The sequence below is a fragment of the Podarcis raffonei genome, chromosome 9, assembly GCF_027172205.1.
Source record: "Podarcis raffonei isolate rPodRaf1 chromosome 9, rPodRaf1.pri, whole genome shotgun sequence".
Classification (NCBI taxonomy): Eukaryota; Metazoa; Chordata; class Lepidosauria; order Squamata; family Lacertidae; genus Podarcis; species Podarcis raffonei.
This window is the reverse complement of record NC_070610.1, coordinates 68,594,612-68,617,943: the sequence shown is the minus strand read 5'-3', so window position 1 is coordinate 68,617,943 and position 23,332 is coordinate 68,594,612. Positions and strand designations below refer to the sequence as shown.

The following is a 23,332-nucleotide window of genomic DNA, read 5'->3' as shown; positions in this document are numbered from 1 at the left end:
AAGACTGACAGGACAACTGACAGCTTAAATCAGGTGTGAGGATGTACACGGGTTAGTCTTAGAATTAGATATATTAAATATAATTAGCTGCTTCAGTGGAGCAGTGAATTAAGAGCTCACTGCAAAAACAATCTTTCCGCGTGGTTCTTTATGAAGAGGAATGCTAAGCTCTGCTCTTGAGATTAAAAATGTGGGAATATGAAGGATAACAAAATTGGAAGGCAGTTTTGGAGCCATTGTGCATTGGCATTATTTTTCTCCATAACAGTAGAGTTGGAAGGCATACGCAGTTGTCCCATACGGGGATCAAACCTGCAACCTTGGCATTGCCAGCGCTATGCTCTAACCAGCTGAGCTGTCAAGGGAGTGTTTGCTTTAGGCCAGGTTTGTGGGACCTGTGGCCCTCCATAATTTGGTGAACTCCAACCCCCTTCAGCCAGTGGTCAGGGATGGTGGGGGTTGTAGCTGAACAACTTCTAGAATGTTGCAGGTGAGCTGGAATGTGTCCCTTTATTTAAAACAGCTGGTACCCAACCACATCTAAGTTCCATTTCCCCAAACAGCTGGTGTCATTTCACTGATGGGAAACAAAAAATGCCATGCCCCATCAGTAAAATGGCACCAGCTGTTTGGGAAAATGGGACATAGATGTGGTTGGGCATTGGGGTAGACAGTTCAGGGGTCAGCAAACTTTTTCAGCAGGGGGTTGGACTATGTTTTGGAAAAAAAAAATGAACGAATTCCTATGCCCCACACATAACTCAGAGATGCATTTTAAATAAAAGGACACATTCTACTCCTGTAAAAATACCAGGCAGGCCCCACAAATAACCCAGAGATGCACTTTAAATAAAAGGACACATTCTACTCATGTAAAAACACACAGATTCCCAGACTGTCCACGGGCCGGATTTAGAAGGCGATTGGGCTGGATCTGGCCCCCGGGCCTTAGTTTGCCTACTCATGGGGTAGAGGATTTGTAACTGAATCATTCTGGTCTTCCCGAGTGCTTTTTTTACCTGGAGGTAGAAGAAGAGTTTGGATTTGATATCCCGCTTTATCACTACCCGAAGGAGTCTCAAAGCAGCTCACAATCTCCTTTCTCTTCCTCCCTCCCCTCACAACAAACACTCTGTGAGGTGAGTGAGGCTGAGAGACTTCAGAGAAGTGTGACTAGCCCAAGGTCACCCAGCAGCTGCATGTGGAGGAGCGGGGAAGCGAACCCGGTTCACCAGATTACGACTCTACTGCTCTTAACCACTACACCACACTAATCTGCCGTCACCCCCAGCTTTGGTGTCATCCCCCTCCCCCTCAGGCACCTTTTTCCTAGAAAAAAACCCACTTGTCTTCTTGTAGCTCAGACCATACATTGCATTTGTACTGTGAGTAGTGCGTTATCAGTGAGGCATGGATGTTAGGATCTCATGGACATATGCCACTCTCTGTCCCCTCCAGAGAGGCTGTTCACGTTCTTGTGGAAAGTGCCTACTGTGGGATGTGAAACACAGATAGCAGTCAAATTCAACATTCCTAGAGCGGACATGAAAGGGGATGTTTGCACCAGCCAGTACAAAACTTCCTGTTTCCTCCTGGGCTGGGACAAACTTCCTCTACATGTGCCCAAAGGTGGGTGTTGTCTTACCTGTGCAGGTAATAAAATAGCACAGTGCAAGCAGCCATCTCTCTCTCTGACTCCATTCCTCGAAGAAGCAACATCTCCTTAGCTTGAGATGCTCTCTTGGCTTCCAGCCAAGGGAGGACAAAGGAACTATCTCCTTATGGGATAGATTCCACATGTATATACTTTTGTAACCTAAGTCCGCCTTCAGGGATCCATCTGTGAACTGAATGTGAGTAAACGTCTTTTATACTTTTTACACAATATTGTGTCGTGTCTATTTTTTTTAAGGGGGAGTAAAGGGGATTACCAGGAATCTTATATTGAGAGGCTAAAACTAGTCTGCCACAAGCTAACCACTATGTATTTAAAAGGGGGAATGTTAGAACTCTGCTAAGTTATAGAACTTGCTAACGCATATATTGCTAAACAATATATCCTCTCCTGTCTCCCTGAACATTCCCACACCTACGTGATCCAGGGAATCCACAGGATCCAAACATACATATAGCGTTGATGTAGCTACAAGCAGGATATTTTGAGGCAGCAACCATGCTTCTAAGATAATGCGTGAATTAGAGCCACGTTTGCATGTGAGAATAGCCTAGAGTTCCTGGGGTACCATGGGTTATTGTGTATGAGCAGTGTGCTTGTGCATACTGCCTGCTCGCTCCTGCTTCTCTCCTCCCTTGGTGTAATTGGGAGAAATAAACCTGGAAGTTATAAGTAAGCTTTGCATACCATTGCACCTGGACCCTGGATTGTGGCTCCCTAACGAGCCAAGAGATGTAAGCCAACAACAGACCATGGTTAAAGGCTGGCTAGCTATCCTAACTGGGTAGGAATCAACCAATCGGCAGCCCAGCAAAAGTTAAAGCAGTGAGTAGATAGGATGGAGGAAGTGATACAGTTTGCAGACTGATATGGGGAAAATGAAAGGCAAGTTGGCAGGAGGGGGGAGGAATATAAAGAACCTGCTACAGGGTGCTGTGGGGTAACTGAAGACAGCAGTGCAGATTGATGCTGTCGACAAGGGAAATATCTATGGGGAATGTGGGGGCCAGGGACCGTAATGTAACCGGTGTTACATTACGCTGCCTAGTTGTGCTGGAATGTGGGGTTTCTCTTGTAAAATCTCAGGGGACAGACTTAGTGGGGCTGATCTGGAGTGAAGTCTGTGGAAATGAATTGCTTATGCTAGCCAAGGTGTGAAGTTTTGCATCTTTGCTAGATGACGTGAACATAAGATTCGCATAAATTATGGATGCTGACTTATGGTATTATCCAATATATAGAAAGCAAAGGGTGACTGTGCGGCCGCCATGCTCACAATTTATTTCCTGTCCTTGGTGATAACCCATAATTCCACCTTGGCTGCCTTTTGGCCCCTGGATTAGCTAACTGGGGAGTGAAATAACTTCTGGGTGATTGGAGCAATCCAATTTTAGCCTACGTTGCATAGCCTTTATTATTTTCATAAGTCTATTTGTAAATGCGTGCTCACGTTTAGAAGTGCCTAGAACAAAGACTTTAAAAGGACTGTATTGTGCTAGGCTTTATGAATAGCTTAAAATCAACCCACCACTTTTGAGTCTTATTTCCAGCAGGGAGCCATCAAATCCCAAATTGCTCCTGCAATCAAAGTCAAATCGGCAGGCTTTTTTGCTGAGCTTTGCCAAGTATGCAAGTCTGCTCAATGGGATGGAAAGCAAGCCAGGCATTCACATTCCAGCTGACGTTTCTTGGGTCACACTATGCAAAGGTGGGATAATGCTTAGTGTGTTGTCTGAATCCAGGGTCGTGGTTCAGGTCTCCCTATCTTAACCACAACCTATAAGCACAGGACAAATGATGGAGGAGAGATCTTAATCACATCTTGGCTTCAGACACACTAACCCAAATCTTAGCATAGTTGCTGTGCTGACCTAACAAATCTGGGGAGGAGTAAAATGGCTGCAGTCTTCTTGGGAGTCAGTGAGTTTGAACTAAACCATGGTTTGTCTGTTCAGGGAAGTTTTTAATGTGTGACATTTTGATGTATTTTTGATCCTTGTTGGAAGCCGCCCAGAGTGGCTGGGGAAACCTAGCCAGATGGGTGGGCTACAAATAATAAATTATTATTATTATTTGTCTCAGCTTGACATGTGACTGTGGCACCTGCCTGTTCTTTGTTCATGGGCCTTCATTTTTTTTTTTTAAATGTGCAAAGCATCCATATCCTGCTTGTCCAAAATATTCAGGGCAGTTAGCAAAAAAACCAAAGCAAAGAAATACAATAGGTAAAGGTAAAGGGACCCCTGACCATTAGGTCCAGTCGTGACCGACTCTGGGGTTGCGGTGCTCATCTCGCTTTATTGGCCGAGGGAGCCGGCGTACAGCTTCCGGGTCATGTGGCCAGCATGACTAAGCCGCTTTTGGCGAACCAGAGCAGTGCACGGAAACGCCGTTTACCTTCCCACCGGAGCGGTACCTATTTATCTACTTGCACTTTGACGTGCTTTCAAACTGCTAGGTTGGCAGGAGCAGGGACCGAGCAATAGGAGCTCACCCCGTCGCGGGGATTCGAACCGCCGACCTTCTGATCAGCAAGTCCTAGGCTCTGTGGTTTAACCCACAGCGCCACCCGTGTCCCTGAGAAATACAATAGACTTAGATAAAAAAAATACCAATACTTTTGTAAAAGGCTCCTTCTTGGGTTCTTATCTCTGGCGGTTTCTTCTCGACTCACAGTAACAACCCCGATCCAGCAGTTCTGTGATGCTGCAGAAAAGGAGCGAGTGGCCTTCCCCAACTCTTCCTTTTGTGATTGCTGGGTTGCGGAAAAACTGTCTTCAGTGCCTACATGCCACAAGCTGTAACATGCCTAGAAGGATAGATCTGTTGAATTAAACTGTTATGGTTGTTCTTCAAGGTTGCCACTAGGTGGAAATGTTATTTCACTTTTGTTTAAATGGAGCACTAAGAAGGTTGGCAGCAGGAGAAGATTGCTGTACGTTGCAGAAGTGTGGGCTTGATCAGTCTTGCCCTATTGCACTGCTCCATAGCCGGTGATTGACAAGCCATATCATGCCTGTCAAACCTCACCCTCTGTTGCCCCTCCTCCTTCCTTTGGATTATTGATAGAGTGATGTGCAGTCTATATCCCTAATTTTCAGAGCAGCAGATGCAGAGCAAGTTTTCTGCACCACCAAACTAATTTTGAGGTGTGGCAGCTGTCCTTCTCCATCCCCCCCCCCCCGAATCCTACCTCTTGATCCTGCACATATCATAGGCCACAGGGCTGGAGCGGTGGCAGCCACTATGAGCAGCAAGATTAAAGCTTTGACCACCATTAAGATGCCTCATAGACTTAAATTAAATATTAGGAATAGCTGCAGAGATAGTGCAGGATAGTGCGCAGCCCGGAAATTATCTCTTTCAGCTTCTGCCTTCTGGAAGAAGGTACAGGGTTATAAAGACTAGCACTAGCCGCCTGAGAAACAGTTTCTCTCCAAATGCGATTTTGGTTTTAAACGCAATGTAAGGTAGTCTCTTGGGACACGGGTGGCGCTGTGGGTCAGAGTCTAGGGCTTGCCAACCAGAAGGTCTGTGGTTCGAATCCCCGCGACGGGGTGAGCTCCCATCGCTCGGTCCCTGCTCTTTGCCAACCTAGAAGTTCGAAAGCACGTCAAAGTGCAAGTAGATAAATAGGTATCGCTCCAGCGGGAAGGTAAACAGCGTTTCCATGCACTGCTCTGGTTTGCCAGAAGCAGCTTAGGCATGCCGGCCACATGACCTGGAAGCTGTACGCTGGCTCCCTTGGCCAATAAAGCGAGATGAGTGCTGCAACCCCAGAGTCGGTCACGACTGGACCTCTTGGTCAGGGGTCCCTTTACCTTTTTAAGGTAGTCTCTATGGGAGTATATTGTATTTAATTATGGGGTATCAGAGTTTTTAGGGGGCTAACCAGGCTGGGATAGCTGGGATAGCAGGCTTGTTGGTTTTTGAATTTCTGATGTCGATTTTTTCGATTTTGTTGTTCTGTATGGGACAATGACAATAAAGATTATCGTATCGTATCGTAGCTGGCAATGCTAAAGAATCCATAAAGTAATCCATTTTAACAGCAATTTCTTTTTTAAAAAACAGAGTAAGGTTGTATTGTCTACAAAGACCAGTGAGTACAATGCTGGATTTGGACAAAGAAGATGCAAACTGAATTCCAAGCTCTGCTGTGGCCTCCATTTCACAGAATCATAGAACTGGAAGGTATCCCGAGGGTCATCTAGTCCAACCCACTCCAGTGCAGGAATATGTATTTGGCCCATATTTATCAGCCTTTGTTCCTCATTGGCAAAATAACAGGAATAACAGCAGTGCACCCCATGTTGGGTGAAATATTCCTGCCTTGCAGGGGGTTGGACTAGACAACCCGTAGGGTCCTTTCCAACTCTACAGTTCTATTATTATTTGACTATTCATGTGAGGATGAGAGAGGCAGCGATATGCCAGCTGCCCCAAGTTGGCAAGAATGAGACTTCACTTGTTGTCTGTACAAACGTAACTTGGATGTTTCCTAGACCTGGGCCCTCGTATTTCTCTTTCTAGGTGATTCTTTCCCGTGGCTATGCTTTTTAGTTTATCTAAGCTGGCATTTATTTCCCCTTTTACCGCACCCTTTGATCACCCTAGGGCAGCCCACAGTTATAACAAATATTACAACAATTAGAATTTGCACTTTTTTAAAAAAAACAACCCAATCTATTTGAAAACAGCATTGTAGCTGCACAATTGAAAGTCTACCAGAGTGCCTTAAAATGGCACATTTTAAAGATATATTTAGAAAGATATATTTTGAAAATCGAACAGTGTAATGACTATAATTATTGCATATATCATATACAGGTATATAAACTGAAATTCTCTATTTTCTGCTTTTTGTTTGCTTGTCTATATAACTTTGCTATTTGAAAATGAACATTATATTAAAATGAGAGAGAGAGAGAGTGTGTGCAAGCCAGGAACCAAAGATAACTTTGTTCCTTGTTGACAGCAAGCTAGCCTCTGATGCCAGCTTGGGATAAATGTGTGGAAGATTAGAAATGATTAAAAAAAATTACCGTAGAACTTTAAAACTTGCATGTTCAGTAAAATCAATAAACACACAAGACGTAACTGGCTGTGTTCTTAGATAAATAAGGTATACTATTCATTGTATCAAATTGTAAATTTCAACAGAAGTAACTCATAAAGTTCAACAAATGAACAAAGCAGAAGACCCAGTGGATCAGATCATTCTCTAGTCAGTTCATGCATAAGGTCCATCCGTGTAATGGTGTCTATTCCACCTATTTGTTCATAAAGTATGTCAGATCACCCACGTCCATATAAGTGAATAGAAGTCTAAGGCATGTTTGTGGCTATGGGTTGGGCCAAATTTATTCAGGTACAGCCCCATGGAGGCCGTGCTTTCCATGAAGTCCCAAGCGGCCCCTTGTAAGGTTGTGTCAGCATGGATGTCAAAATCCCCTAGGGCAACCAAACTATGTGTCTCCAGGAGCACATCCGTCACAACCTGAAGCAGCTCAATCAGGGAATCCTTTGTGCAGCAGGGAAGTCGGTACACCAAAAGGAATCCTGTACTGCCCCTATTGTCCAACTTCCAGAGCATGCACACAGAAAACTGGGCTTCCCTGATAGGACGCCTGGTGCAAGCTAATGACTTCCTAAAAATCACTGCACCCCTCCTCCCTGCCCATATGACCTGGGTTGCTGTGCATAAGAGAAACCTGGTGGACAAGCAGCGGCAAGAAAAGGCCCATCCACCTCGTCCGATCAAGTCTCTGTTACACATGCCAAGCCAATTCCCTCCATTCATGATCAAGTCATGGATGGCAGCAGTCTTGTGAATCATTGACCTGGCATTGCACAGCAGCACTGTGGGTCTCCCTTGTTGATTCTAGCATCCTTCCAGTCAGGACCAAACTTGGAGGCAGGGACAGTCTTCAAACGACGACTAAACCTGCCTCCTTGGTAATAACACGATCTGGTCCTAGCGTAACTCCTCTTCCTGTCTGTGATCACTGAGATCGGGTGTCCCAATGCATAACACACACACCCCCCATAGAACCTGCCCCAGCCATCCTATTGGCTAGGGCCCACTTCTGGGGCAGCCCTGAACCTATCCCTTAAAAAAACGTTTTCTTCTGGCAACAACAGAACTAAAGAACCCACTAAAACCATGAAACGCAATTTACAGTTAAAAGGTAAAGGTACCCCTGCCCGTACGGGCCAGTCTTGACAGACTCTGGGGTTGTGCGCCCATCTCACTTAAGAGGCCAGGGGCCAGCGCTGTCCGCAGACACTTCCGGGTCACGTGGCCAGCATGACAAAGCTGCATCTGGCGAGCCAGCGCAGCACACGGAAACGCCGTTTACTTTCCCGCCAGTAAGCGGTCCCTATTTATCTACTAGCACCTGGGGGTGCTTTTGAACTGCTAGGTTGGCAGGCGCTGGGACCGAGCAACGGGAGCGCACCCCGCCGCAGGGATTCGAACCGCCAACCTTTCGATCGGCAAGCCCTAGGCGCTGAGGCTTTTACCCACAGCGCCACCTGCGTCCCAATTTACAGTTACAGACAGATTAAAATAACCTCCACCCCAATTAAAAGCATTGAAAACAACCCCAAGCTAACTAAAACAGAACAAGATAATATTTGAAACCTAACAGATTAAAAGGTGCTTAAAAACGTTTATAAAACACATTAGACACTTGGAGCAGTGAAAAGATATCAGAACCACCCCACCTCACCCCAGCTAGCAATGTCCCAAGAGTTTGGTCCAGCGAGTAAGGTCCCGCTCCCTAGGCCAGCTGGTGACAGCCTTGCAAAGAAGCAGGGCTTTCAAGAAAGTAGGTAAAGTCCTTGCAGGGAAGCAGGCCCCACAGTCCTCGCCACAGACAAGTAGTGCGCAAGCAAAAAAGGCATGAAGGTTATTTCAGTCAAAGCAAGATGAAGAAAGTGAAGATAAACCAAATGAGGCCTAAGGTTCAAGAGCAGCTTATAATGAGTCATCTGCATAAGATGTTTTTATACTCCACCCTTTAGCCAAAACGGCCCTTGGAGCAGCTTTCCAAAAACCAGTATCCGTAAGGTCTGGCCATAAGTGACCCCTCTGCAGCTCTCGCCTCAAAACATTGGTGACTTGCTAAGTGCACAGTTGCTCCTTCCGATTCAGTTGATCTGAATCTGATTTTTGCTTCTTCAGAACGAAGAAATGGCTCGCCAGCTGGTGGAGCTGGGCTTCCGAGGAAGCGGCGAAGTGCTGAAGAGGGAAGATTTCATAGCTAGGAAATTGGCCGCCGAGGCTTCGAGGCTCTCAGAAAGGCAGCAGCAAAAGTAAGTGTGCGTTTGTGTGAAAAATGAACCGTATCTCAAGTTCAGGAAAATGGAAGTAAGAGAAGATTCAGCGTAAGTTTTAAAGCACAACCTCAGACCCTCCAAGTGTCCCCATCTTCCAGGGACAGTCCAAAATTTACAGAAGCCATCCCGGTTTCTGATTTGATCCCAGAATATCCTGCTTTCCCTTAGGACGCCCCTATTTTCATTGGAGAAACATGGGAGGAGGGTATGGAGTTATGCGACGCCCCGAGCCAAGGAGATAAGTAGCTATGCAACCTTTAGAAGACATCTGAAGGGAAGCTTTTTAATGTTTTATTTTGTTTTTATATATGTTGGTAGCTGTCCAGAGTGGCTGGGCCAACCCAGTCAAATGGGCAAGGTATGAGTAAAATAATAATAATTATAATATTTTTTTTTTTTTTTGAAAATGTCAACAACTCTATAATATTTTTATTCAAGAATTTTTCCATATAAACATAACATACATAAACATACAAAAACAAAAACAAAACAAAAAACATGTACCATTTCATATCCTAATTTCTTATACCTTCCTTCCCCGACTTCCTCATGCCTCCCTTTTCTGTATTCCAAATTCTTATCAATTACTCAGCAAATCTTCCCTTATTTTAAGTTTAAGCTAACCTTCCTTATTCTCCTTGTCTTAACCATTACTAATAGTAACCATTCACTTTTAATCCATCATCATTCTAACTTGCATTAACTTTATGATATTTCTTTAAATAGTCCTTGAATTTTTTCCATTCTTCTTGCGCTGTTTCTCTTCCCTGGTTTCGGATTCTGCTCGTCATTTCTGCCAAACCCATGTAGTCTATCACCTTCATCTGCCATTCTTCCAGTGTGGGTAGATCTTGCGTCTTCCAGTACTTCGCAATGAGTATTCTAGCTGCTGTTGTAGCATACATAAAAAAAGTTATATCTGTCTTTAACACCCCTTGGCCGACAATACCCAAGAGAAAGGCCTCTGGTTTCTTGGTGAAAGTATATTTAAATACCTTTTTAAGTTCATTATAGATCATTTCCCAGAATGCCTTAATCTTTGGGCACGTCCACCAAAGGTGAAAAAATGTACCTTCCTTTTCTTTACATTTCCAACATTTATTGTCAGGCAAATGGTGAATCTTTGCAAGCTTGACTGGGGTTATGTACCACCTATAGATCATTTTCATAATATTTTCTCTTAAGGCATTACATGCCGTAAATTTCATCCCGGTGGTCCACAACTTTTCCCAATCAGCAAACAAAATATTATGACCAATGTCCTGAGCCCATTTAATCATAGCTGATTTAACCGTTTCATCTTCTGTATTCCATTTCAGCAGCAAATTATACATTTTTGACAAATTCTTAGTACTGGGTTCTAACAGTTCTGTCTCCAATTTTGATTTTTCCACCTGAAAGCCAATTTTACTGTCCACTTTAAACGCTTCATTTATTTGATGATAGTGCAACCAATCTCTCACCTTCCCTTTTAATTTCTCAAAACTCTGCAATCTCAGTTTGTCCCCTTCCTTTTCCAAAATTTCCCAGTATCTTGGCCACTTAGACTCCATGTTTAACTTTTTAACTGCCTTAGCTTCCATTGGCGACAGCCACCTTGGAGTTTTATTTTCCAGCAAATCTTTATATCTGACCCAAACATTTAATAATGCTTTTCTGACAATATGGTTTTTAAAACTTTTGTGTGCTTTAACCTTGTCATACCACAAATATGCATGCCACCCAAAAATATTATTAAATCCTTCCAAATCCAAAATGTCTGTGTTTTCAAGAAGCAGCCATTCTTTCAGCCAGCAGAAAGCTGCCGCTTCATAGTACAGTTTAAAATCTGGCAGGGCAAACCCCCCTCTTTCCTTTGAGTCCGTTAATATCTTAAATTTAATTCTGGGCTTTTTGCCCTGCCAGACAAATTTAGATATGTCTTTTTGCCACTTCTTGAAACAGTCCATTTTATCCATTATTTGCAATGCTTGAAACAAAAACAACATTCTTGGCAATACATTCATCTTTATAACTGCAATTCGACCTAACAAGGAAAGCTTAAGATTTGACCAAATCTCCAAATCTTTTTTCACTTCTGTCCAAGTTTTTTCATAATTATCTTTAAATAAATTCACATTCCTAGCTGTCATGTTTATACCCAAATATTTCACTTTTTTAACCACAGTCAACCCTGTCTCATTCTGAAACCTTTCTTTTTCAACCTGTGTTAGATTTTTCTCCAATACCTTTGTTTTTGACTTATTCAATTTAAATCCTGCCAATTGACCAAACTCTTGGATTATTTCCAAAACTCTTTTCGTACTAGCTTCTGGCTCTTGCAATGTAAGTACTAGGTCATCTGCAAATGCTCTCAGTTTGTATTGTTTAGCTCCGACCTGAATCCCTTTAACCAACTGGTCCCTCCTAATCATATTAAGCAAAACCTCCAGGACCGATATAAAAAGTAATGGGGAGATAGGGCACCCCTGTCGTGTCCCTTTTTCTATCTTGAACTCTTCTGTAACCACATTATTTACAATTAATTTTGCTTTCTGTTCAGAATAAATTGCACCTATACCATTCTCAAACCCTTGGCCTACCCCCATCCCCCGGAGGTTCTTCAACATAAAGCTCCAAGAAATGTTGTCAAAGGCTTTCTCGGCGTCCACAAATATCAAAACAGCCTTAGTGTTTATGTTCACTTCCAACTTCTCCAAAATGTCAATTATATTCCTTACATTGTCCGACAAATGCCTTTTCGGGAGAAAGCCCGCTTGGTCCCCATGAATCTCCTCCATCAAAACCCTTTTCAGTCTCTTTGCTAAAACATCAGCAAAGATTTTATAATCCACATTTAGTAACGAGATGGGTCGGTAGTTCTTAAATTGGGTCTTTTCAATCTCTGTCTTTGGTATAAGTGTAATATAAGCCTCTCTCCACGTATCGGGTGCCTTCCTCCCCTCCATGATCTCGTTGCAGACTTCCTTCAAAGGTTGTATAAGCCCTTCCTTCAAAACTTTGTAATATTTGGAAGTCAGTCCATCCGGTCCAGGTGATTTGCCCAACGTCATATTTTGAATGGCATCTTCTATTTCCTGTGCTGATATCTCCTGGTTCAAAATTGTCTTACTTTCCTGCGAGATCTTTTTCAGTCCATTTTTCTCGAGGAATTGTTGTATATCTGTTTCTTTTTGCGGCCCTTGTGTGTAAAGTTGTCTAAAGTAGTTCTGAAAACAGTTTCTGATTTCAGCTGGGTTACTTATATTCTTTCCTTCCACTTCTATGTTTGTTACCGTGTTGAGTTTTTGTCTCTTCTTTATTTGCCAAGCCAATAGCTTGCCACATTTGTCAGCAGATTCAAAAGTCTTTTGTCTCATTTGCTTAATTTTCCACTCTAATTCTTGATTCGTCAGTTCCATATATTGTGTTTGATAAAATTTAATTTCTCTTAAAGTCTCTTGTGATTTTGGCTTCAATCTTAATTTCTTTTCCCCTTCTTTTATCTTTTCCAGAATTTTTTCCTTCCTCTCATTTTGTTTTCTTTTCTTTAATGTATTTTGTTGTATCAGAAACCCTCTCATCACGGCTTTGCTTGCATCCCATACTATTCTTTTTTCTACTTTAGTCCTTAGATTAATTTCAAAATAATCTTTCAAAGTTTTTTGGGCCTTCTTGCAAATCTCCTCATCTCTAAGTAAGGTGTCATTCATTCTCCATCTGAAGGAGCCAGTTGTTGTTTGCCTCATCACCATCTTTACTGCATTATGGTCGGAGAAAGTTTTTGGGCAGATTTCCACTCTCTTTATGTTCTGCGCCATACTGCTAGTCACCCAAATTTGGTCGATCCTTGTCCATGTCATTTTGGCTTCAGAAAAGAAGGTTCCCTCTCTTTCTAATGGGTGTTTTGTTCTCCATATGTCAATCAAGTCCATATTGTCAGTCATTTCAAAAAAGGTCTTTGGTAGTCTTCCATCTTTTGTTACTACCTGTCTTTGTGCTTTATCCATATTTGTTGAAACTACTCCATTCATGTCTCCCATCATGATTAATTTGTAATCCATATGATCCATCAAAGTCTCATGCAACTTCTTGAAAAATTCAGCTTTCCCTTCATTTGGTGCATAAATTCCCACTATCAAATACTTCTCTCCTTGAAATTGAATTTCAATTGCCAAATATCTTCCTTGGTCATCTTTAAAAATTTGTTTCGGTTGCAGCTTCTCCTTTGCATAAATCACCACTCCTCTCTTTTTTACTCTGTCTGACGAAATAAATTCTTGTCTCAATCTTTTATTTATTAATAGCTTTCTATGAGCTCTTGTCACATGGGTCTCTTGTAGACAAATTAGGTCCAATTGGTCTTTCTTCAAAGCATGAAATATATTTTTTCTCTTTCTAGGGATGTTCAAACCGTTACAATTCCAGGTTAGAAGTTGCAGGGCCATGTTGGGATTATTTGCTCTTTCCTCCTACAGCTCCCAATTTTTGTTCCTCGTTTGTCGGTGGTTCCGTATCCGTATCTAATGAAGGGTGCCCTTGTCCTGGATGCGTCTCTTTCTGTAGGTCTTCTTCGTGTTCTCCCAAGAACTTGTCTTTATCACTCACAGTCTTTATTCTTCTCTTCTTCCCCTTGTATTTAAAAGACAGGCCTTGGGGGAACTCCCACCTGAATGGTATGTAGTTCCTTCTCAGCAATATCACCAGGTCCTTGTAGTGTCCTCTTGCGTCCAAAATACTCTTAGGGATGTCTTTGAAGATCTCAATATGAAAGTCTTCAATTCGAAGGGTTGTTTGGTAATGCAGGTTCAATATTTTGTCTCGCTCCTCCTTTGATCTTAGAGTTATAAGACAATCTCTGGGTCGATTCTTCCTCTGCCTTGCTCCCAGTCTGAAAGCGCTTTCTATCTTAAATTCTTCTTTATCCAGCTCCTGCTTCCAAAAATCAGAAAATTCTTTTGTCAAATAATCCACCAGGTTGTCTTCTTCCTTTTCCGGCACAAGTCTGATCCTTAAATTCCTCTCCTTGCGTTGCATATCCTGCATAGAAAGTGCCAGTTCGTATTCATCTAGTTTCTTAAACACTGGTGGAAACTTTCCTTCAGCAGCAGTTGCAATTTCTTTAGCTTCCTCAGCTATCTTTCTTGTTGTAGATGATTCTTCCAGTATTTTCCCAATTGCTTCTGCGTTTGAGTTCACTTTATTCCCGAGGTCAGTTATGCTTTTTGTATTTGAATCAATTTTCCCAGAGATTTCTTCAATTTTCTTATTTGTTTCAGCAACTTGTACTTTAGTTTCAGCAACTTGTACTTTAGTTTCTGCACCTTGCTTTTTTAGTTCCTCCAAAGAGTCATTTATCTTCTCCAGTACCTTGGCAAATGATTCTTCTGTAGACATTGTTTTCGCTCTTGCCTTTGGGGCAGCTGTAGTTCCAGAGGCTCCTGATACAGAAGCCCTTCTCTGCATGAAAGAGTCAATTTTATATTGTCTGCCAGATCTCAAAGTTGTTTCTTGAGAATCCCCTTTCTCTTTACCATCTGCCATAACAAAGTCTTTTAGTCAAGGTCATTCCCACACTCTTAAGCTGTCAAACAAAAGTTCTCAGATTTTACACTTCACTTGTTGCTGTAACAATTTGTAAGTCCTCTAGAGGGCGCAGAGTCAATTTTTTTACTTCTCCAAATAGTCCCGCACTCTCCTAAAAGTAAACAAAAGTTTTCCTGGTCCCTTCCAGTTGTTCTTTTCTCTTTCTAAGGGATCCAAGTCAATAATGTCCTGTAAGTAACTTTACAATGCAACAAAATAAGTATTTCAAGTTGAGAGTAACCAAAGTCAATTAAAGATACTTTTTAATCTTCTTGTAGCAGCAGTCCTTAGCCGGTTCCTTTTCTCCGGCAGTCCGATCCCAGGTATAAGAACAGCGATATTTAACTCAGTTCTTTAAAATTGGCAGAGAAACACTTTAAAATCTTCTTCCCCCCCCTTCTGCCTTCGGGGAGGGAGTTCTTTGCTTTGGTGGTGGATTTCTTAATTCCCGCAAATTTCCTCTCAAACAGTTACAGCTAGAGTGCCTTTCGCTTTGATCTTGCTACAGAACGGAAAGCAGACTTCCTTTTTAGTGCTTATCCGTCTCGGTGCCCAATTTCTTTACTTTTAATGTCCAATTGTATTTTAGCGGTCGGTCCTACTCACGGTTAGTTATTCTTAATCCAATTTCGCCGGAAGAAATCAGCGCTCTCCGCTAATGGCGACGCGGCTTCGCTTCGCAGGCTGGGTGAAGACGACTCTCAGCACCGCTCCTCACACCCTCCGCTGATCCGCAGCCTTTAAAAAGGCTATTTCACAGCGTCGGGGGGGCGCAAAGGTGCCCGCCGAGTCTCCGGTTCACAGGCAACACGCCTGTGATTTTTAAGGGTCCCCGCTCCGCCGTAGCTGACAGGACCCGAACCTACGAAGCAGACCTCTCCCGGAGCTCCGGGTGAGATCCGCCATTAAGCGCTGGCGCTAACCGGAAGTCAAAATAATAATAATAATAATAATAATTGTGTTATGTATTAAGATTAACTGCAGTTCTCACTCAGGGCCACCAGTATGCAAATGAAGGGTTGAGAACTGTCGCTCACTGATAGGTTAGTTAGTTGGAAGTTGTTACTGTTACAAGTTAGCATTATATAAAGTAGCCAGCTAGGCAGCAGTGTCTCAGACTCCAGGAGCAGTTCTAACTGCTGTCATAAAGAGCTGTGAATCTAACAGAGCTGTGTCCTTTGTCCATCTTCCCGACTATTTAACAAATCGAATAGGACCTCACTATTTTCATCGGATAAATGCTGGAGTGCTGTATAAAGCCAGTATGAAAATATGTTGGAAGTGGCATCTAGGCCTTGGGTAACATGTTGAATAAAGCCAAATCCATAACCACCCACACTAGCTGCTTAGGCCAGTGATTCCAAACTGTGTTGCAACAAAACCATTTATTTCCATTTCTTAAGACACACCAACAGTTAAAGGTTTCTGTGAGCCCAAAGGTCCCACTGGAGCAGTGGTGTAGCGTGGGTTGTCAGCACCCGGGGCAAGGCAAGTAATTTGCGCCCCCTAACCCGTGGATTTGCGACCCCTAACCCGTGGATTTGCGCCCCTAACCCTAACCCCCAGATGTTGCGCCCGGTGCGGCCGCCCCCCCTGCACCCCCCACGCTACGCCACTGCACTGGAGGAAGCTGCCCACTGCAGCTCTCCATGATTCATTGCTCTGTGTGCAGGTTCAGTCCCCAGCATCCCCAGGTAGGCCTGGGAGAGACTCCTTGCCTGAACTGTTATGTACTGAAGTTCTCACCTTGGGCCAGCAGGGGGATACTGTAGATAGTTTTCACTCAGGTCCACATATGCAAATAAGGGATTGAAAGTGACGTTCAGTGATTGGATAGTTACAGAAAATGGGTTACTGTTGCGTTCTAGTGGAGCTCTATATAAGCAGGCTGGCTGAACCCTTCAGTTCAGTTCTGTTCTGGCCTGTGAATAAACAAGAGCTGTTTGAAGAATCGCTGTGTCATCTGATATGTTCACCCACAACTTAACATGAACCCCTGGAGAGCCACTGCCAGTTAGTGTAGGCAATATTGAGATAGAGGGATGCATCGTCTCACTTGGTCCATGGCGGCTTCTTATGTTCCTGCGAGTCGGAGGTGGAAAACTCTGCTGAACTTTTCCATTTGGTGCAATTGCCCCTTCAGTCATTCTCTGTTCACCTTAGCCACCTGCGGTGCATTATTAGCAGAGGGCCACTGGCAGCCCACCCCACCCTAAACGGCCTCAGTCCTGTATACCTGAAGGAGCGTCTCCACCCCCATCATTCAGCCCGGACACTGAGTTCCAGCGGCAAGGGCCTCCTGGCAGTTCCCTCGCTGCTAGAAGTGAGGTTACAGGGAACCAGGAAGAGGGCTTTCTTGGCAGTGGCGCCTGCCCTGTGGAACACCCTCCCACCAGATGTCAAAGGAATAAACAACCATTTTACTTTTAAAAGACAACTGAAGGTGGCCCTGTTTAGGGATGTTTTTAATGTCTGATGCTGTATTGTTTTTAATATTCAGTTGGAAGCCGCCCAGAGTGGCTGGGGAAACCCAGCCAGATGGGTGGGGTATAAATAATAATTATTATTATTATTATTATTATTATTATTATTATTATTATTACTATTATTATTATTATTATTATACTGGGCTTGTGCTACACCCACCCCATGCACTTGAAACACACTCCCAAAGAATTATGGGACACGGGTGGCACTGTGGGTTAAACCACAGAGCCTAGGACTTGCTGATCAGAAGGTTGGTGGTTCGAATCTCCGTGACGGGGTGAGCTCCCGTTGTTCGGTCCCTGATCCTGCCAACCTAGCAGTTCGAAAGCACATCAAAGTGCAAGTAGATAAATAGGTACCGCTCCAGCGGGAAGGTAAATGGCGTTTCCGTGCGCTGCTCTGGTTCGCCAGAAGCGGCTTAGTCATGCTGGCCACATGACCCGGAAGCTGTACGCCGGCTCCCTCGGCCAATAAAGCGAGATGAGCACCGCAACCCCAGAGTCAGCCACGACTGGACCTAATGGCCAGGGGTCCCTTTACCTTTAGCTTTTTAGTTTACCCCCACAGAGTATTAGTTCTCAACACCTTTAGCAAAGTACATTTCACAGGATTCTTTGGGGGAAAGTCACGCTTGAAATGTATGCATTGGATGCAGCCATAGCTACTACCAATGATTTTGAGCACTTGATGCCCTTTTCCAGCTAACTGCCCAGCCAGTTCCTCAGCCCTGTGGTGGAGGTTTTAGGGTTTTTCTCTCTTCCAGTTTTTTTCTTCTTTTTTTGCAAGACTCTTAGTTTGCTTGGACAGCTGTCAAGCATATGCTGTCACGTTAGCTGTCAAACTGAAGCATGTGCCAGAGCAAAACATTTTCACTTCTTTCGGTCCATATCTTTGCATAATTGGTAATTGACCTCTGCCTTTTGCATACTTTGGGAGAACACAGAAATAAACGCTCGAAACCATGACCGCCAAAGCATTGCTCTTAAATTTGAGCTAACAATCTAAGGAACATTTTTTTTAGGTATTAGAATTGGGTTGTTGTTTTTTTCTAAAGGAATTTGTGTCGTTTGGGCAATTCCCGGGCTTTGGCTGCTGATTCTGGTTTCCATGCCTCCTTATTCTGGATTCACAATTTGCCTCCCAAAATGTGTTAATATACCGCTTGTTCAGACGAGAGCAGTTGTGGAATTCAGATAAATGAACTGAATTAACATGATTTTTAAGTATTCATATTTTTCTCCAACGTTGCAGTTCCTGTTCATGCAATGTGCAGCTACTCTGAGTGACCTCTAATATACTTGCTTTCTTTCTCTTTTTATTTTATTTTTAACAACAATTTGAGCTCAATTCTCAATCCTGCACATTCCTGGATTCTCTAATCTGAGATGAATGGGTTTGTGAAGTATAGATACACTTTACAAGATGGTTTAGTAACCAGTGAGCTCATATAGGTGGCGACAACATCCCCCCTAAGCAGAAAAGGAGACGAAATCTGCTTGGGGTAAGCAAGTCAGAGTCAAAACATTATGTGAATGTGGTCTTTCCTTATTTCTAATCAAACTGGGTACAAAGGATGAGGAGATAACCTTACACAGGGCCTACAGTCAGGAAAGCATATCACGTATTGCGTATGGATTTCATATAGCTGAGCCAAAATAAGCTGACTGATCTTTAGTTGCAGGTCTCTGGTTTTTTTAATATAAAAATGCCAGAAATGTACCTTCTTTCTTTTTGTTGCACACATGGGAGGCAGTTCATAACTGCAGCCTCCCAGTTATCTAAACCTTGTAATATTATTTTGCTTTTATTGAAAACAAAAATGACAAAGAAAAACTAACAATGAAGTTATTTGGGGATTTTATCACGTCTTCATGTATTGTGCTAGCTAATGAAAACATTATTAAAACGGTTGTAGTTCTGCACCATCTGTACCAACCCTTGCAGAAAGGGTTTTGCAGTGTTGTCTAAAAATGCATACCGTATTTTTCCATGTATAAGGCTATGTTATTTTCTTTAAAAATCATGCTAAAAAGTGGGGGTCGTCATACACGGATAGTGCATAGGGTGGACGTTTGATTGGTTGCTGCCATGGCTGTCAGCAACTATTGTGCGTGTTATTGGTTGCTGCGTCGGTGGTGTTGATTTGCTGACGCTGCGGCAGGTGGGATTGACAGCTTCTGCCAGTGATGGGACAGACGGAAGGTGGATTTTGCGGCGCCTGCAAGTGAGCAATTTTTGGCAACCCCCCCCCAAAAAAGCTCAACAACAATCCCCCCCAAGCCATCTCCCCCCATTTTCTTAAATGAGAGTTCCCCAAAATAGGGAACATCTTATACATGGAAAAGTACAGTAATTTTACCTACTTGAATAACTACGAAATGCAAATGTGCGTTCTGACTAGTAGTGGCCTGTTTTAACCTGTTTTAATTGAGAATTTAAAAATTGTCCTTCCTTCCATGAGATGAGAGCTAGTTTTCCTTTTCCAAGGGGGTGGTCTTGTTTATAGGATGTTTTGGCTGAAAAAAACCTTCTCTCGAAGAGGCCACCAGGTTGTGCCTTGTTTGCTAGATCTCATGTTGTGCAGGGAACCAGCTCCTTTGCTGTAGCAACAGAAAACCAGAAGAAGAAGAAGAGTTTGGATTTGATATCCCACTTTATCACTACCCTAAGGAGTCTCAAAGCGGCTAACAGTTTCCTTTCCCTTCCTCCCCAACAACAAACACTCTGTGAGGTGAGTGAGGCTGAGAGACATCAGAGAAGTGTGACTGGCCCAAGGTCACCCAGCAGCTGCATGTGGAGGAGCAGGGAATCGAACCCAGTTCACCAGATTACGAGTCCACCGCTCTTAATCACTACACCACACTGGCTCTACACCACACAGGGTTTGTTCTCCGCCCTTCCAGTTGGTTTACGTGGTCCTGCTTAGGTACTGATGGCCCTAGTGCTTCAGGGGTGCAAGGAAGGGCCCAAGGAACAGATCAGCAGAACAAAAAGCAAATGGTTGAAAAAACATCTGGGCCTTGGAGTGGGTAAATGCTAAGGACAGAACATTTTTGTGTGACAGAAGTTAATCGGACTTTTTTTTCTGGTGGGATAAAAGAGAGAGCAAAACACATGAGATCGGTTGCTGGTTCTTCCTGTCACAGGACTCGTGAATCAGCTGCTTATGTCAACATTCTTGCATCTTTCTACATGCCTGGAGAACACCTGGATATTTGTGTAGCCGTTTTCAGAAACCGTGGATCTCTGTGCAGTTGCCAAGCTGCTTTGCGTAGGAAGGTTTCGATGTGGACAAACTTTTTCTGGTTCAACTGATGATTGATCCTGTGCCAGTGCGTTGCCCAGGAGAGGATTATTCCCGAGCTCCTTGTATAAGTGGCTGGAGAACAGAGCCACGGAGCTCCTACAAACCGGTGCTTCTTCCTTTCCCCTGTGGCTCAGTAGGCCTACATACATCTGTCTGCACATGCCAATTCAGCCTCGAGATGTTGTCTCTCACTTTCTTTGTCCCACTGTGCCAGCACAATTCCCTAACCCAAAAGTCACCACTGCATATCTGGAATTGAGGGTGGGGAGACCTCCGTATTTGGAACTATTGATTCCAAGGGGTCTTGAGTCCTCTTCTGTCTCACCTTTTAGAAAATAAGTTCAAGCAATTCTTAATTAGACCTACTCGCCAGGGACCAGGGTGGATTAAAATCAATGTGTTTTTTTAATTAAAAAAAACACCAAAGCAGATTCTTTGATTTAAATCAATTTTTTTTCATTTGAATTTGGATTTTTTAAAAAATTTAAATTGGATTTTTAAAATAAAATGCTTTGGGAGGAAAAATCTTTCTAAAGATAGTTTTCTATTTAAGTTACATTATAGTCCAAAGGCTATTCATCAGGAAATAAGGATTTGTTTTAAGTTTTTCATGTGTGCTAAAATTCAGTCTAAGTTTTTTTTTAAAAAAAACCCGTTTAACCACAGTTAACAAACATGGTTGCATAATGCTATAATGTTGTTGTTTTAGTTAAATAAATTGTTTAAATTGTTATTAAGGAAATGATTATTTTTCTCCTTCCAATAAAGTGCAGCAGAAAAGTTCTCCAAATATAATCAGTTAACTTACTAAACTTCACAATAATTTCATAATTATCTGTCTATGTATTTCTAATAGTATAACCATATCAGTAATTTTTGATACAACTGTAAAAACTGCTCTGAAAAGTTATTATTCCAAAAATGAGACCTACATCTGGTTGTAAATATTAAGATTATGCCAACAAGAATGAGTCTTTCTGTAAAAAAGAAGATTTAAATCAAGTCTTACTGACTAGTGATTTAAATCAATTTGATTTAAATCAAATCCACCCTGTCAGGAACATTCAACTTGGCTTTAGTGAACACCCATCAGCTTTTTGGAGTTGTGATGCCAGCTATTCTGGATCAGCAGTACCTCCTGTCGTAATTGCAAGCCCAAAGCTTCAAGACTACTTCACATATTACACCATGGCAAACATGCGTGTTCCAAGGTTCTGTGACCAATCTGTGCTTCTAGGTGTGTGAACCTCTATCGTACACAAGGTTAAAACTATGTTTAAATGCTAAGCTTGTAAGAGTGCATATAAGATGCTTTTGTATGTATGTGGTCTAAACCACAGAGCCTAGGGCTTGCCAATCAGAAGGTCGGTGGTTTGAATCCCCGCAACGGGGTGAGCTCTCGTTGCTCGGTCCCTGCTCCTGCCAACCTAGCAGTTCGAAAGCATGTCAAAGTCAAGTAGATAAATAGGTACCGCTCTGGCGGGAAGGCAAACGGCGTTTTTGTGCGCTGCTCTGGTTCGCCAGAAGCAGCTTAGTCATGCTGGCCACATGACCCAGAAGCTGTTCGCCGGCTCCCTCGGCCAATAAAGCGAGATAAGACAACCCCACAGTTGTCTGCGACTGGACCTAATGGTCAGGGGTCCCTTTACCTTTATGTATATCTACTGGCCCAGTACTAAGATGAAGGTCGACCAGGCTTGTGTGCTGAGCACTTCTTTATGGAAGTAAGTCGTGGGCAACTTAACACTCATCAGAAGCGTCGCTTCAATGCCTTCAGGAATCAGGAAGATTTTCGGCATCTCATGGCAGGACAGAGTCTCAAACAAGGATGTGCTTTCCCAAGCCCATATTCCCAGCACCTTCTCACTCCTGTCTCAGCGATGTCTACACTGGCTTGGTCATGTACACGGAATGGAAGATGGCAGAATCCCTAAGGACGTTCTCTACGAGGAACTGGCTTCAAGCACTAAGCCTGTTGGCAGACCAACTCTGCTTTACAAAGATGTCTGCAGACGTGACATGGAGGCTGGCCACATGAGTCAACAGTGTGATGCAGCAGCACAGAAAAGCTACTGCTATTCTAGGCTGTATCAACGGAAGCATATTGTCCAGCTCAAGGGAAGTAATAATACCATTCTATTATGCCTTGGTCAGACCACACCTGGAATACTGTGTCCAATTGGGGTGTGTGAGTGTTAATTGGGTTGTTGTTTTTACTTTGATTTTATATATTGTGATCTTTTGTGTGAACCGCCCTGAGACCTTTGGGTATAGGGTGGTATATAAATTGTAATAATAATAATAATAATAATAATTCTGGAAGCCACAGTTTAGGAAGGATGTTGACAAGCTGGAATGTGTGCAGACGAGGGCGACCAAGATGATCAAGGATCTAGAAACCAAGCCTGATGAGGAACGGTTGAAGGAGCTGGGTATGTTTAGCCTGTAAAAGAGGAGACAGAGAGGAGATATGCTAGCCATCTTAAAATATCTTAAAGGCTGTCGCATGGAAGAGGGAGGGTGCTTGTTTTTCCTGCTCTTGAGGGTAGGACTCGAGGCAATGGCTTCAAGTTACAAGAAAAGAGATTCCGACTAAACCTTTGGAAAAACTTTTTGACAGAGCTGTTCCTCAGTGGAACAGTCTCTCTTGGGAGGTGATGGACTCTCCTTCCTTGGAGGTTTTTAAGCAGAGGTTGGGTGGTCATCTGTCATGGATGCTTTAGCTGAGATTCCTACATTGCAGGGGGTTGGACTAGATGACAGTTGGGGTCCCTTCCAACTCTACAATTCTATCATTCCATGAACCCTACTGTATGGAAATCCCTTGCAGACGATTGCAGTGCTGGGAGACAGTCAGGTCTTGTATTCACAGCACTGACCAGAGGAGGAATGACCCTGGGAGGAGCGCAGAGAGAAGAAATGCCATGGTGCTCCTGTAGCAGCACAACTGGATG

General features: G+C 43.2%; 1 protein-coding gene across 2 annotated transcripts in view; it reads left to right on the top strand.

Annotated features, from left to right (window-relative positions):
* Nucleotides 1-23,332, top strand: part of CFAP299 (cilia and flagella associated protein 299) — a 353,465-nt gene that overhangs the window by 4,195 nt on the left and 325,938 nt on the right. For both annotated transcript variants that reach the window (XM_053404315.1, XM_053404314.1), the window contains exon 2: nucleotides 8,865-8,995. In XM_053404315.1, coding sequence (XP_053260290.1) covers nucleotides 8,865-8,995 — 131 coding nt within the window. The remainder of the gene's footprint in view (nucleotides 1-8,864; nucleotides 8,996-23,332) is intronic.